Below are 15,384 nucleotides of genomic sequence, written 5' to 3' on the forward strand. Positions count from 1 at the left end.
TGGGGATAGGAATAAAGGAAATAAGTCCACCAGCACCACTTTATGTCCTATTTTGTGCTTAGACTATTGTGCTTCCCTGGATCTCTGTAGGATTGCTCTGTTATTCTCCCTTTTTATTTACTTAGTTTGGTGCTAGGAAAAGGCAGTACCTAGACATGTGGGGACTTCCCTTTTACATTGTATAGAAAAAGCCAACTTTTCATCTGTCAGGATTGCAATAAATTGCTTTAGACAAAGTAGACTGAACTTCCTTCAGCTGATTAATAGTTGGAAGGGGAACTCTTGTTGCTTGGAATAAACTTTTCCCACCATCGCCTGGCTAGCCCTGTCTCGGAATTTACCTTGAATTGAAGGGATACAAGCTTTTACAGTGAATATTGGAGATGAGTGGGAAAATATTCAGGGTTCTAATGGCAAATCACAGATACTGTACCCCCATAAATTCCCTTCCACTAAACCATGTAAAGCACTTAGCATGGGTACTAAGCCACTATGTGCTGAACAATTCATTTCCCGCTATAGCAGAAGTGGAAAAATAAAAAACTGAGAGCGGTTATTCCACAGAATGCAATCCACAAATTTCAAAAACCAGTGTTTGTCACCTATGCTGATTTTGCTCCATTCATTTAAAAAGATTTTTTGCTAGCATTAATTTCTCAAAAGTGATTTCTTTAATTTTACCTTTTATGTTTTCAGGGTCCATTTTTAACACTGTCTCACAATCCTGATGAGCAACATGCCAATTCTGAAGTTTTATTTCTGCCTGAGCTTTATTATTGTATGCAGCCACAGTGGGAAAGGCAGATATGCTCCTGCAAAATACTGAGGCATTAGGCAGGCTGAAATGAACACAGACACTTCAGAAGAGAGTCAGGTGACGCCTTAAAGCCTAAGGTGCAGGAATGTTGTTACAAAGTAAAGCCAGAAGACCCAAGAATGAAAAAGATAGGAGTGTTACAGTACTGTACAGAGTACAAATGAAAACAAGTACAGGTCAAAAGAGTAAAGGATCCAATCAGAGTGGGTGAGGCCTCCCATCTGCTAATGAAAATGGCAAAGGAAGATAAAGAATACACATAAAGGCCTAAAGAGGGACAAATTATTTTCCATAGTTACCTAACCATTTTCACTCTCTATTGATCTCATGCAACTCAGTGCAGAAAATTGACTACAAGTCATAAAGCTATTATAATATGAAGACTATATGATAAAGCATGTAAGAAAGGCCAAGTGATCTACAATTCTGCCTGTCACCCTTGTCATCGCAAAAGTTACATATGTCAACGATGATGAACTCTCCAGCTTAGAAGTGAAGGTAGAGCTGGGATAATCCCCTGCAACTGCACTGAGTTACAGAGCAAACTAAGTTGCACCCACCCCCAACTCCAAGCTGAAGACGAAGGCTGTGGCCTGCCATGTTGGCCGTGGGCAGTTAAAGATTCACAAAGTGCCTCTGCTGCCTAGTACCAAAACAAGCACAAGTTTTCTCTCTGGCTTTGGAGGTGAAGGTTGGCATAGGCTCATTTGGGTAATGGGCAGCAGAGGTACATCAAGTACATCAGCTGTCCAGTGACAAAACAAATTCTAGTTATCCGCCTACAAATCTGGAACTGGAGGAGGGTGGGAGTCATCCCCACAGTTATGCCAGGTTTCAAACCTCCAACAAAGCCAGGACAACTGCAAAGACCACCAGGAAGAAGGCATCTATATGTACCATATTCAATACAATCAGGATCCGTCTGTAGCCTTATTGGAGTTCACCGATTGGGTTTGCGTTGCTCCGGGACAGGAGGAAGGAAGTCAAAATGACACCGAGTTGGTTCAAAGAAAGAGTTTATTCTGCCCTCCGGATAGCAGAAGGCACTTGCGTGATCAAGTCCACAGCAAGTCCAAAGAAATGACAAGTTTCATGCAGTATTTATATCCTCCAGGCACCCTCTCCCTCCTCCCCTCAGAGCCCAACCACGTCAGCCTATGTACGCAGGTTGACATCACATATGTTCCTGCTCCGGCACTCTTAACCTTAAAAGGGATTTCCTTCCTGCACTGCTGACCATAAAAGGATATTCGTGTTCCTACTCCTATCTTGGAGCAAGAGGTCACTACTTCCGAGAACATGCTCTGGCGTTAGTCCCAGACTTGGGTCTCTGCATCATTTGTGGTGAGAACATAAGATATGTCTGTGTCTGTTCTACTGGTAGAGTCAAGGCCAGTCTTGCCGTCAAACTGATAAGGGAGAGAGCTGTGTTCTTGTTTTGCATTTGCTCAACGGCTGAAGTTTATGCATTTTAGCTAAGGAGAAATGGTGCAGTTTTGGTGCAGTTTAAAAACTGTCTGCACAGTCAGGTTTTGGGTTTTGGAAACCCATTCCTTCACGTCCAAGCCATTTTTGCTACCTGACAGGACAGGATAAGAAGGCCAAAAATAGTGTCATGTCACACTTTCAAGTTCCTGATGTTTTTGTCAGTACACAGACTCAGTCTAGAATGCCTTATTGTGAGGGTTACTGTGTGGCTAAACAACATATACACAGAAAAATGCATATCATAAAATTGATATATGTATATTAGTACAAATTTTGTTTAAACCACTTTTAAATAACGAAGTTGATAGTGAAACAGCTAAATGATTTTTTAAGTGGAAGTTGTAACTTTTAAGACTACATATTAATGCCTGCCTTGCATCCAGGTTGCTACTGTATTTTAATATTTTGCTGGAAGCCGCCCAAAGTGGCTGGGCAAGCCCAGCCAGATGGGCGGGGTATAAATAAATAAATTATTATTATTATTATTACTACTGCAGCAGGCTAATAATTACTATGGATGACTCACCGAGTATAGTAGATAACGGCTTCTTTGTAGTCTCCTGTAACAAATGCTTCATTTCCTTTTTCTTTTTCACGATTAGCAATGAAGATTTTTTCCTTTGTAGTCAAACCTAGAAAATATCTACTACATATTAAAGGAAGAAAAATTGCAGGCAAAACCAAAATTTCTCTTTAATACTACAGAGAAATAATAAGAGAGAGAGAATATTGTAAAAGACACAATCTACAAGTGCTCTATTGTGTTGATTTGAGTCTCCACCCACTTCAGGCAACATGCTATATCTCAATAGTTGAACACATACTTTGTATACAGAAGGTAACAAATTTAATTATTAGTCTGTCCAGTTAAAAGGAACTCCTGTAACAAGGCTGGGAAGCACCTCTGAGATCCTGAAATACTAGTGGCAGTCAAAGTAGGCAGTTATACAGTGGTTGAAATTACACTTTGGAATTTTTTGCTTTATTGTTTAAGGGTATACTATTTTTTTCAAGGTAAGGGTTATAACATTTTAAAACCCTGTTTACAAAAAAAAATGTTTTCTAGCTATATTGCTGATTTATCTACTACCTTAGCAGAATTATGCAATCAAAAACACAGGATTTTTAAATACTGTAATCCAGCAGTACTGACTACATTACTGAATTTTGAAGTAACATGGTAAAGTGGGGGTAAATGTTTCTGGGAAAGGATAGGCAGACATTGGATATATACAGGAGTTACTGACAATGCATACAATACTGATAAACAAATTCATATAAAATTGTCATAATTCTATATGAGCATCAAGTCACAGTATTTTTGAAAACAGGGATTCCTATGAGTAGCAGATTTATTTTTCAATAAAAGGCAACAGCAACCAAAATCACTGTAGTATTGAATGAAATACCTGTTGTGTCTATATCAGATTTTGGTAACCCTTTGTTAGTAGTTTTAAAGCTGGGTTTACTCTTATTTTCCTCATAACCATCAATTTTGGAACATTCTTTTTCCACATCAAACCTTAAAAAATGGAAAAGCATTTAATATATTTACATTATAATAATAATAAACATCCATAAATTATACAAATGTGTGTTTAACTATAGCAAGACTTCACACCTACATAGTTTAAGGATATGATGGACCATTAATCTGCAATGTAGGAATATGCAGGTGGCCCATACAGGGATGAAACCCATGATCTTGGCATTATCAGCACTTCACTCTAACCAACTGAGCTGCAGCAGTGGGCACGTTCTACTCTTAAGTAGGAAGAATCAGCTGTACAAATATAAGATGTGGGAAAGGCTCTAGGTGTCTTAGTAGACCACTCATTTAATGTGAGTCAAAAGTGTGATGCAGCAGCCAAAAAAGGCTAATGCTATTCTAGGATTTATAGTGCCCCTATCAAATGAAGTAATAGTACTGCTCTATTCTGCCTTGGAAAGACCATACCTGGAGTACTGTGTCCTGGTCTGGGCACCACAATTTAAGGAGGATATTGGCAGGGCAAGCAAGATGTTGTGCAAGGAAAAATTATTGCACAAATCAAATACTTGCCTTAGCATGATGTTGAATACAACTCATCATATTTAGAACGCTTTCTCCCAACATGCAATTTTTGTTTAAAGTTCTCCATTAATATTAGACTTTCAAATACCATTTGTCTATAGTTAGCCCTGTGAGATTTTGAGAATTTCAAGGGAACGTTAACATAGAAACAAACCTTCCTTTTTCAAAACCAACCTAAATAGAATTAGAAAATAATTGAATTAAACAATATGCAGAAGGTATCTGACATACTTATCCCACTCTCTATAGTCCCTTGGTACACTTTTATTCTTTACTACACCATTTCTTGAAGTTTTGCTCTAGAATGAGAAGATATAAAAAAATAAGCTTCATCAAAGAATTTGTTTTGTTACTTTTCATTTCATGTAATATGAGCATTATAACATGTTTTAGCTACCTCAAACTGAGGTTTTGGAGTTCACATATGTTCAGTAAGTAATTCAATCACTTGCTATCCTTTCTACAATCATGTGCTTATCAACTAAGAATAAATGTCAATATTTCGATATTAAAAATTCTCATATGGGAAAAAATGAGAATTGCAAACATATCATTTGCAAACATACATAACCAAGTGGGACTTGCAATTAAACATTGCAGCACAGAGTGCTATATCATCAAGAATCCAGCCCCTCCCCCTCCAGCTTTCCATTCCTCACCTCCAGTTAGTGGGCATGGAATGCTCTGCCATCACTGGGCTGATTGGGGTTTGTTTGTCCTTTTTTCCTACTTCTGCAAACCTTTGAGATGCCCTGAACCTACTGATAGCTTCCTTTTACACGATTGGCACTCACAGAATTTAAATGTAGGGTCCTTAATTGAATTGAATCAAGTAGGGTCCTGTGACAAAACGTTCCATTGTGGAGTACTTCTCTCCAGGGTTATTAGATGTTTCCCCCCTCCCATTTGATATATGACCAAATCATACTCAGAGTAGACCTACTGAAATAGGGACAAGTTGGCCATGATTTCAATGGGTCTCCTTCAGGGTATGACTTAGTCAGATGCCAACAACACATTTTAAAAAAATCATATATAGATATTGAATATTGTATAGAAACACAGATTCCCACCTGTCTAGAAGGAAGAGAGCTATCTGAACTACGAACTGGTGGCAAATTTTCCACTTTCTCCCTGAATACTTCCGTTGTAGCATACCGCATTTTATACTCATCTTCTTTCATTTCGGTAATCCAGCTCTGAAAGAAATCGAAAACATAAACATATTTCAAAATCTGAAATTGTTTTTTTACCAGGCAACAACTATTTGTTATTTAAAAGTCACATACAAAATTAGCATGCTACAGAATGAAGAAGTGGAATACCTTCATTTCATTCTCTATTTCTTGCCATTCCGCAGTAGTAAAATCAGAAGCAGTGGCTGCAGGTTTATCTCTTCGCAGAGCTCTACTATTTGGAGCCAAAGACTCAATGCGTTTTTCACAAAATAATACAAGATCAGGGTAGAAGCCTTCTTCACCAGATCTAAAAATTAATAAATGTGACATTATACGAGCTTCTGTAAGCACAACAGGAATTCTCTTCTGTCCCCTGTAGCCCCCATGCATCCTCAAAATATGCTATGACAGGTTAGGGAAAACTCAAGAGAGAGTGCAGAGAAAGAATAAGTCCTGCTGGATGAGTGGACCTCCGCACATACAACATTAGATATCACTAATAGCAATTTTTAAAGCATAAACCATAAATATTAACTTCAGGAGTTGTTATAACACCCCCCCTTCTGAGATAAAGACTTCCACTATTTTTGTTTGATTTGCTCTAGACTTGTAAGTAGTTTACAGCTGACATTGCTACATTTTGTATTGTTTTTGTATTGCTTTTTTAAGCTCAATAACCATTCAATGGCTCAATTCTGCATGACCAAAAGGTCTGTAAAATCTTAAATCTGAATAGCCCAGCCTTAGCTAGTACAAATATATCACCTTCTCAGTCCAAACAACCAATTTATGTTATACTAATGCCATGCTAGCAAGACTAAACTATTTTCACTTATTTAAAATTATTACAATATTTAGCTTTTAAACAAGTTTTCTGACAAGGTCTACAAAAGAAGTGGTGGCCTTGTTAGTTTCTAGTTAATATGAATAAAAATATGTAAACCATAATAAAATAAATATGTAATTTAAATGTTTACCTTAATATCTTAAGAATCTTTTCCAAATGTTTAACATCTTTGCATGTTTCAATGAATTTGTAGTCCAGATGCTCAATAGGAATTTGATATGTTTTTGTTGTTCCTTGGCTTAACAAGCATGAAACTTGGTCAGCACTCATAACTAGAAATATAAAAGGTAATATTTAAAATTTCCCAGTGTTCATATATATTTTGAAATTGCATAAGCTCACTGAATAATGTGTTATAATATAATCTCTTATGTTACATATGCACCTGTTTTAAATCCTTCTAGCTTCAGTCCATTGAAATGGAACAATTTATAGGACCAGGACTTTCTGTGTGGGTAGTACTTTATGCACCATGAATGCTTATATGTATAAATAGCTACTGCTAGAAAAAAAACATGATTAAGTGAAAAGAATTTCCTCAGCAGAATTTTTCACATGTATAATTCTGTTTTTGTTTCTAAATCTTTGCAGCCACTGTTTTCTTATTTGTATTTGCAATAACAGTTGCTTTTTATTACAACATGCCAAATGCAGACTTCATAATGTTTATGTTCATTCAGATTTGGCAGCCATCTGAATGTCAAACTTTTTTCCATAATACAGACTAACTGAACATAATCCTATTTGTGAGAATTCTTCTCAGATCCTTCTACATATAAATAAATCCATTGATTGAATTTTGTCTGCAAATTATGTGACTGATGATCTTAGAGAATCATAGGTTCAGAGAACATTGTGTATTTGTGAATTATCTGTTGTGAGAGATTTTCCACATTATTTACCTTCTGTTCTCCTTATGCAAATCATACAGAATACCTACAAGCTCATTTCTTGAACATGGTTTATAATGCTACAGTTTATAAGAAAACTGAGTATTTTACTGTGTACTGGTTAACAAATGCAAAATGTCAGCATCAATTAAAAAACAAACCAACCCTGTAATTTCCCATGAAAATGGAATGCCAGAAAATTTTGACCCATCCCCATTTTGAAACATAAAAAACAAAACAAGAATCATTTAAGCCTACAATGTAGCATCAAAACACAATTTTAGCACTGTAATGGGGAAATACATTTTTTATAAAGAATAATTCAAGGACAATGCCCTCTACAGTTAAAAAAAAGAAACAGGTTGCAGCAAATAAATAAATAATCCACTAGCAACTGTTGCTATGTACTGAAGTGAGCCACAAAGCTCAGAAATTTCAGATCACCATCTCCTGAAATTAGGCCCTGCCCTACGCAGTTTCACAACACCATGGAGGCAAGCCTCACTTTTTCAGTACATGCAGCAAGCTCCCAAAATAACAACATTTTGAAGGTATTCTGCTTTATTCTGTATGAAAGTCTGAAATGAGTGGATCATTTGTGTTGGGTCCCCGATCTCCTTCCGTCTCCTTTTTAAAAAATAAATTAAAATAAATAAATAAAATGCTTTTATTTGCTTACAGGGCATCTGGGCATAGATGTAAAGCACAGAGCTGGCAAGACTCCAGCCACCAACCATCTAAATGTGCCCAGAGGTCTAAATTTGTATCTATCTGTATAAAGCAGCACATACAAATTTGTGGTAGGGACCTGTACCATGAATATTTTAAGGGCCTAGCCAGCGCCCCTTTATCAAAGTAATTTCTACAGCCTTAGCCCCAATTCACACAAAAATCAAGAACTGACCTTAGCAACAGCAGTCACACCCCTATGTTCACTCTTAGAGCAATGAGGGTGGGGGGGATGGGCATAGCCAGGATTTTGGTTAGGGGGGTAGGCTTTTGTTAGGGGGGGCAGAACCTCAAATTTGTATTGATTTTAATTGATTGGGAGCCAGCTGCCCCCCTTGGCTACGCCCATGGGGGGTAGGAAAAGGAGCATGAAAGATAACAGCTGTTCATGTATGCTGCCAATGTAATATATACCATTGAGGCTTTTTGCAGTTTCAAATGCCCATGAGGTTGAGCACAGGCATAGCCAGGAGTTATGTTGTGGGGGGGGGGCAGGATTTATGTTGGGGGGCAGAACTGAGCTCCATGTGACACGATTGGTCAGTTACTTGAGTATTTTTATTTATTTACTTGATTTGGGGGGTATCTGGCTACACCCATGTAGCTGAGTGACTTCAGGCCAATTACCACCACAATCTATCCTACCTTACAGGGTTGCTGTGAAGGCAGTCGGAGAAAAGCATACCCTGAACTCACTGGAGAGAAAAATCAGAATTAATTTTATTTTAAAGAAAGAAAAACACACATTGACACCACCACCTGTTTGCCCCCCTAAGAAGCCTGTTCTCCCAATTATAGCTGCCTCTAGCATCATCGCACCTTCCCCGTTTGCGTCACCCTAGACTCGCCCCCCCCCCAGATCTCCCACAGCCCTCCCCATCCATCCTCCGCGATTCCTCGCCCTCCCTCTTCCTCCTGCCGTTATCCTCAAACGGCCACACACAGCATCCCCTGCCCGGCACCGGACGCTCCTACCTGCTTCCTTCCCCAGCGAACGCCGCCACTCCAACGTCTTTTCCACAGGAGAGAGACCCCAGCAACGCTTTGCCGCCGCCCCTCGCCGCTCGGAGCGGCCTTGAACCGGCGCCGCTGAGGGAAACCCTACAGGTGGCCCCGCCGAGAGCCACTTTTTAAATAGAATTCGCTCGAGCAACAAAACGTACCCCCTCCAGCGCATGCGCAGAAGGCGGGCGGCCCACCACCAGCTCAGCGCCGTCGCCCGAGGAAGACAGTCTCCACCGAGGGCCGCGCGGGGCGGTTGCCAAGGAGACGCTGCTTCGCCGCCGCTCTGGAAGGGCGGATTGCCAACGTTGTGAAGGCAGGCGCTCGTTCCCCTCCTCCCGCACTTCATTAAAGCGTACATCTAAAAACGGTTTAATGTTTCGTCTTCATGTCTATTGAATTTGTTCTAAATATATCCCAATTCCACCGTGTTTTACACTCGCCGAACAAAATCAGCGGGCAATAAAAACAATGAAGTTCAGCAGCTAAAAAGCATCATCATAATTAATAAAAAAAACAAACACCCAGGACCAAACTTCTGCTATAAGAACAGTACAACTGAAATGCCGCCTTAAAGGTGGCTTTTCATTAGTAGGCTCAAGGAGACAAACAAGATACCTGCACAATGGAATACACAAGTAGTAGCACAATTCTAACCCTGTACACAGAGATGCAAATCCTATTTAAATCAATGGGGCCTCACACTACTAGGTGGAGTTAGAGTTGCAGCCTTAGCCTAACCCTCAATTAAGTTCAACAGGATTTATTTCTGAGTAGATGTCAGGGTTGCGCTGCAATTTAACACAAAATAGAAAAAAAGAGATCCAGCTTTCCTCCATCTGCTTGCTGGAAATTGATGGCATAGGAACAGTAAATGGAGACAATACTTGGTTCTTCACTCAGCTGCTGGCAATTTGTATTATTTCTGTACCATCAGATGGCAGGGCATTTAGGACAAGTCATTAGGTATCTGCAAAATACACAAAACTAAGGAAAAATAGATCTGATGCCCTCAATTCCAAGCAAGCATTTGAACCTTGATCTCCATGATCAAGGTCTGATTCTTTTAACCATTACACTAACCTGGTTCTGAACCCACTATCATCACCCCATGTTTCTTTCCATCCCCTCAGACATAAGAGATTCTATCAACTAGATTTAGTCACCTGTTTGACTTAAATGCTACAATCATATTCGACCTTAAATGAATTTTTAACTATTTTAATTGGTTTTTCAATGATATACATATTGTACAAAGTCACAAAATTGAAATTGACTATAACAAGAAATAAAAAAACAACTCCCCCTCCGTGTCAGAAGCCAGGTAAGTAATCACATTCATTCTTATACATAGTCACTGTTGCCTGTGTTGTTCTTACAGAGTATATTGCCAAGATAATGTCACCATTTCCTTCAGCCAGAAGAGATTGAGATATCCAAGGATAAATTTCAGAGCAGAAATATAATGACATCCAAATTTGTGATGATGCTGGTGATAAGTTGTTTTGTGAACCTGATTTGTTGGCCAATGTAATAAATGACCATCAAACAGGATAAAATGTGTGTGTGGTTTCTTTTTCCCTTTCATAACCTCTACACTAAGCAGTGAAGTCCACATGCTCCTGGATAATTTGTGGTACTTCCAAAGGTATTGTCCATCAATAATCCTGGGCTATAGGGAAAGCTCCTCTGTTGCTCGGTCCTAGCTCCTTCCAACCTAGCAGTTTGAAAGCACGTAGTGCAAGTAGGTAAATAGGTACTGCTCCGGCGGGAAGGTAAATAGCATTTCCGTGCGCTGCTCTGGTTTGCCAGAAGTGGCTTATTCATGCTGGCCACATGACCCGGAAGCTGTACGCCGGCTTCCTCGGCCAGTAAAGCAAGATGAGCGCCGCAACCCCAGAGTTGTCCGCGACTGGACCTAACGGTCAGGGGTCCCTTTACCTTTACCTATAGGGAAAGACAACCAAAGGGGACATGTTTCCCTGTGATTGCATCCCTCCCAAAAGGAAGCTGCAAATCCATATGTCATATGGGGTAATTGCACCAGTGTCCTATACCATCTATGGATTATCTTGATAGAATTTTCCCAAACATATGCTGAGACAGATTTAATTGGTTTGTCTAAAGTTGTGTCCAGTCACACTCACAACTGTCTCTCATACCCTCCCATAATCCCTCTAGAGGGCCTATCAAATTGCTTACAAATCCTCCATAAATTAATGACACCATACCCTTACATGGTCACACATAGATATTAAATTCTCTAACCATGTTAATGGCCGGCTAGCCTGTGTTTTCAATCCTACATCCAATAACAAATGTTGTCATTGGTGTATCTGGAACCACTCAAAATTCAGATTTCCTGTATTAGTTGCCAGCTGTTCCAAAGAAATGGGATCATTATTAACATAAAATAGTATCCCTTTTGTTCCCAGGTAGGAAGAGAATTAGATTTTATGGTAGTGGGTGATATTATAGAACTTTAAAAGATGTTAAAAAGTTTTCTCAGATTTCATTACTGGCAAAAATGTCAACCAAGTACTGGAATAAAACTTTATTGTCATAACAGAATAATTTACACACTGTCAGAATGGAAGAATGCATTTGCCCATAAGAAAATCAAAGTCTAACATGAATAAAGTACATTGCAATAAGCCAGATGCATCTTCTGTTTTCTTCATCGGGCATCAAACACAACCACTATAGTAGAGTTAAAGAAAAAAGCTGGAGAGCATGAGAAAAAACCCTGGTTAGTTATAAGAATTATGCAAGCAATTATTTCACGCTCCTAACACATTTCAACATGAGGCATAAGCAAGAAGCAGAAAGTTTGTGCTTTGTGCTTCTTTCCAATGTTCAAGATGTAACTTTCACATCTCCCTCTGCAATCAGCTGTTCTATCTATTTCAGGGGTAGTCAAACTTTTTATACCTACCGCCCACTAATGCATCTTTCTCGATGGTAAAATTTCCTTACCGCCCACCAGTGCTCAATAGGAGGATTCAGCTTGTGCCGTAGAACCCCTTACTGTCCACCTAGAATCCTGAAACACCCACTAGTGGGCGGTAGGGACCAGGTTGACAACCCCTGATCTATTTAAACACCACTGAATGCAATGGCACTGACATGCAAATAAAAGCAACTAGGGTATAGTATATACATATGCACAAGTATGGTGCTATGTGTTTTAACAACCTTAGTTGAAAATATTTATGGCTGACCAGTTTACCCATTACACTTCACAATATGACTAATCCATCCAAGCTGTGTATAATAAAGACAGGCAAAGAACACACTTACCAACCAGAGTATCTGTATATGAAATGTAATATATAAAGTGGATCAAAGTATTGCAGCACAAGTATTTTAAGTACTGATGAGATTTGTAGACCTTTATTAGTGTAAAATTACGCCATCACATTACAACAACTCTAAACAAATTCTAAAAGTTCAGGTAGTTAGGATCAGCATGCAATAATCAAGCAATGAACAGGCCCACATAGAAGGATACATCTTTTTGTTCTTTTTTTGTACATTATTCTGTATCCACATTCTCTGCATCTGATGGGATCTCTTGCTTTTATTTCATTTTCTCTGTGACATTCTGAAAATATATTAAAAGGAATATGAAAATTGAAACAAAGCAATGAGAACAAAGCTTAGCAATGTGAGAGAAAAACTGTCCTTTTATTATAACACACAAAATATTATAAACAATGTCACATTTTAGTGAAAAGAACAGTCTGGCTAACTCATTTTACTAAAATGTTAGAGAAGTTAGGCTGCAATCCAAGTCCTGAGGGGTTAAGGAGAAAGTTGGATTGAGTGGAGGTGTCCCTCCGCCTAGCCCTACCAGCCTCTACTTGTGGAGTGATGCATCACTGCTGGCATACAACTCTCCATTCCACCCACTGAACATGCAGGTGGAGGTGCTAATGGGGGGGATTCTGCCACCAGTAGCTGGCAGAAAACCCTGAATTGGAACATTCCAGGTAGGGGCTGAGCTGGCCTAGGATCCTCTGAATCCCAAACTAACCCTACTATCATATTACGACATTGACATGATCCAGATTTAGGGGGCAATCCTATGGCAAGACATGCTGCAATTAGCAGTTTACAATGCAGATTTCTGGTTCAGCTGCCTAATTCCTAGCTCAGCTGAAGATACAACAGTGTAACTTGCTCATCTTGGTTGAGCTGAAGCTGAGCTGAGGCCCATGTAGGTTCAAAAACAGGGGTGTTCTAGGTCTGCAACCAGAAAAGGGGGGTTAGGCTGGATCCTAAACTTGCCTAGCTTGGTCATGTGACCTGGCAATGCAGTGTAAAATACCATTTTAAAGGCTTGTTTCCCTTCTGTTTTTGACAGAGCAAAAACAGCCCTGCTACTGAACAGGGTTTGGATCTGGTATAACTACAACAGCTTATTTTATGCCAGTTTTGTGTGTATAGGTAAAGGTAAAGGGACCCCTGACCATTAGGTCCAGTCGTGACTGACTCTGGGGTTGTGGCGCTCATCTCGCTTTATTGGCCGAGGGAGCTGGCGTACAGCTTCTAGGTCACATGGCCAGCATGACTAAGCCGCTTCTGGTGAACCAGAGCAGCGCACGGAACCCACAGTGCCACCTGCGTCCTTGTGTGCATAGGATTGCTCCCTAAATCACAGTTGTTGCTCCAGCCCTGACACTCTGTTAAACCCATCTACTCCTCAGTTATGCTTTAGATTGTGAGGACAGAAAGCATATATTCACACTGTATTTTATAAATTAGTTTACACTAGAATTATGAAAGGTTCTTAACATTTCATATTGGGGTTTGTCAAATTAGAATGGCATCTGAGTTCAATAGTTATATAGACAATTTATATTTTGATTTTTCATCAGTCCTCAAAGTGGCCTAGGGCATTTATAAAGTACAACAGATACACCAGGAACCACCCAGTCAAAATAAAACTAATTCCATTGGAGCACAAGCTGGGATCTGATACTCCTTTCCACAGGGCAGTTGGTAGCAAATGGCCCTGTGGTGGGGAGCAGAGATACCAAACAAAGCAGCAACAGGCACTTTGTGTCATCTCCCTCTCCCTCTCATTTAAACCTACAAAATTCTGAGATGCAATTAATGACAGGCCTCATGAACGTGAGACAAAACTCTCTCTCCCCCCCCCCCCACCCCAGGAGGGTCTGCAAGGATTTATTTTTCAAGCAAAGGTACTTCTCCCTTTTCCTCCCCCCACATGTATCCTGCACCGCATCAATGGGTTGGCAGAATTCCCAAAACAGATTTAGGGCATGCACAGGGGGGAATATCCCATTGCACAGTCCTTGTACTACTACTAATTTTATTATTTATACCCCGTCCATCTGGCTGGGTTTCTCCAGCCACTCTGGGCAGCTCCCAACGGAACACTAAAAACAGAATAAAATTTCAAACATTAAAAACATGGGACAGGTGTGCTGGACGCCACCCAGGTTTTGCTCAAACTTCTAGGTTGCCGAAACGAGAGAGAGAGAGAGAGAGAGAGAGAGAGAGAGATGTGTTGCAACATTATCCTTCCCTCAGAACGTGAGATAAAACTCAATTTCAGCAACACTCTGTGGCACAGTCACCTTACCAAGAGGCTATACATCACACAACTCCTAACAGTTAGGCATTAAATGATCTTACCTCCACAGATGTATATCATAGGTTGCTGCTTTGGAGGAGGAGCGTCTTTCTGGGTGTCCATATTCTGTCAGTAAAAAGAAGACAAATCATGCACATCTGTTATGAGTTTAGTACGCATAGTTCTCTTACAAGTCCACTTCAGGCTTGTTGTTAAATAAAATCGGGTGATGGTGTTACAGGCTGGAAAAGGGAAGGTTTCTACCTGATTTCTTTATTACGCCGATTTTTTACTTTTAACACCAAGCAAGAGTATGCCAAAAGAAAAGAGCACGAGGAAGACGCTACATTATTTACCCGCTCCCCCAACCAACCCATGACTCAACCCTCGCGGGTCGATCTATAGTCTCACCCAGGAAGGCAGGAAACTGCACGAATGAGCTACAACTTTTGGGGAAGGACCTGATTAGGGAATTTATAACCTCACCTTTCAACAGAAACAATCCCCCCCAAAACAGGTTTTTTAAAAACCAGCTCCGTTACCAGTTCGTATCTCGCATGCACGGCGCTAGGGCGCAGCCTAATGAGCACTACTCTTGGGCGCAGGCTGATGACGTAAGAAGCACACACAGCAAGCCCGCGAATCCCGCCCCGCTAGTTCAGGCGTGTTGTTAAAGAGCTGGGTTGCAACCCCATTTAGCGCTTTATAATCTTTCGTAATTACTCAGTAAACTAAGAGGCTGCAATCCTAATCGCTT

General features: G+C 40.0%; 2 protein-coding genes across 5 annotated transcripts in view; both read right to left on the bottom strand.

The window, feature by feature from the left end:
* The window catches only part of SPAG1 (sperm associated antigen 1), a 29,021-nt gene extending 19,845 nt beyond the window's left edge, over positions 1–9,176 (bottom strand). The window contains exons 1-8 of one of the 2 annotated variants that reach the window (XM_081874103.1): positions 8,999–9,176; positions 6,535–6,676; positions 5,705–5,864; positions 5,453–5,578; positions 4,611–4,678; positions 3,715–3,827; positions 2,832–2,937; positions 682–812 (exon numbers count right to left, since the gene is read on the bottom strand). In XM_081874103.1, coding sequence (XP_081730229.1) covers positions 682–812; positions 2,832–2,937; positions 3,715–3,827; positions 4,611–4,678; positions 5,453–5,578; positions 5,705–5,864; positions 6,535–6,674 — 844 coding nt within the window. In that variant the 5' untranslated portion in view covers positions 6,675–6,676; positions 8,999–9,176. The remainder of the gene's footprint in view (positions 1–681; positions 813–2,831; positions 2,938–3,714; positions 3,828–4,610; positions 4,679–5,452; positions 5,579–5,704; positions 5,865–6,534; positions 6,677–8,998) is intronic. The other variant, XM_081874102.1, reaches the window with a different exon arrangement.
* Positions 9,177–11,564: 2,388 nt separating this feature from the next.
* The window catches only part of POLR2K (RNA polymerase II, I and III subunit K), a 245,521-nt gene continuing 241,701 nt past the window's right edge, over positions 11,565–15,384 (bottom strand). The window contains exons 1-4 of one of the 3 annotated variants that reach the window (XM_081874910.1): positions 15,114–15,250; positions 14,690–14,753; positions 12,537–12,629; positions 11,565–11,725 (exon numbers count right to left, since the gene is read on the bottom strand). In XM_081874910.1, the coding sequence (XP_081731036.1) occupies positions 11,703–11,725; positions 12,537–12,629; positions 14,690–14,750 (177 nt within the window). In that variant the 5' untranslated portion in view covers positions 14,751–14,753; positions 15,114–15,250 and the 3' untranslated portion in view covers positions 11,565–11,702. Of the gene's footprint in view, positions 11,726–12,536; positions 12,630–14,689; positions 14,754–15,113; positions 15,251–15,384 lie in introns of those variants that run through there. The other 2 variants (XM_081874911.1, XM_081874909.1) reach the window with 2 other exon arrangements.

Source organism: Podarcis erhardii, assembly GCF_964252035.2.
Source record: "Podarcis erhardii genome assembly, chromosome: 8".
In the NCBI taxonomy this organism is placed as follows: Eukaryota; Metazoa; Chordata; class Lepidosauria; order Squamata; family Lacertidae; genus Podarcis; species Podarcis erhardii.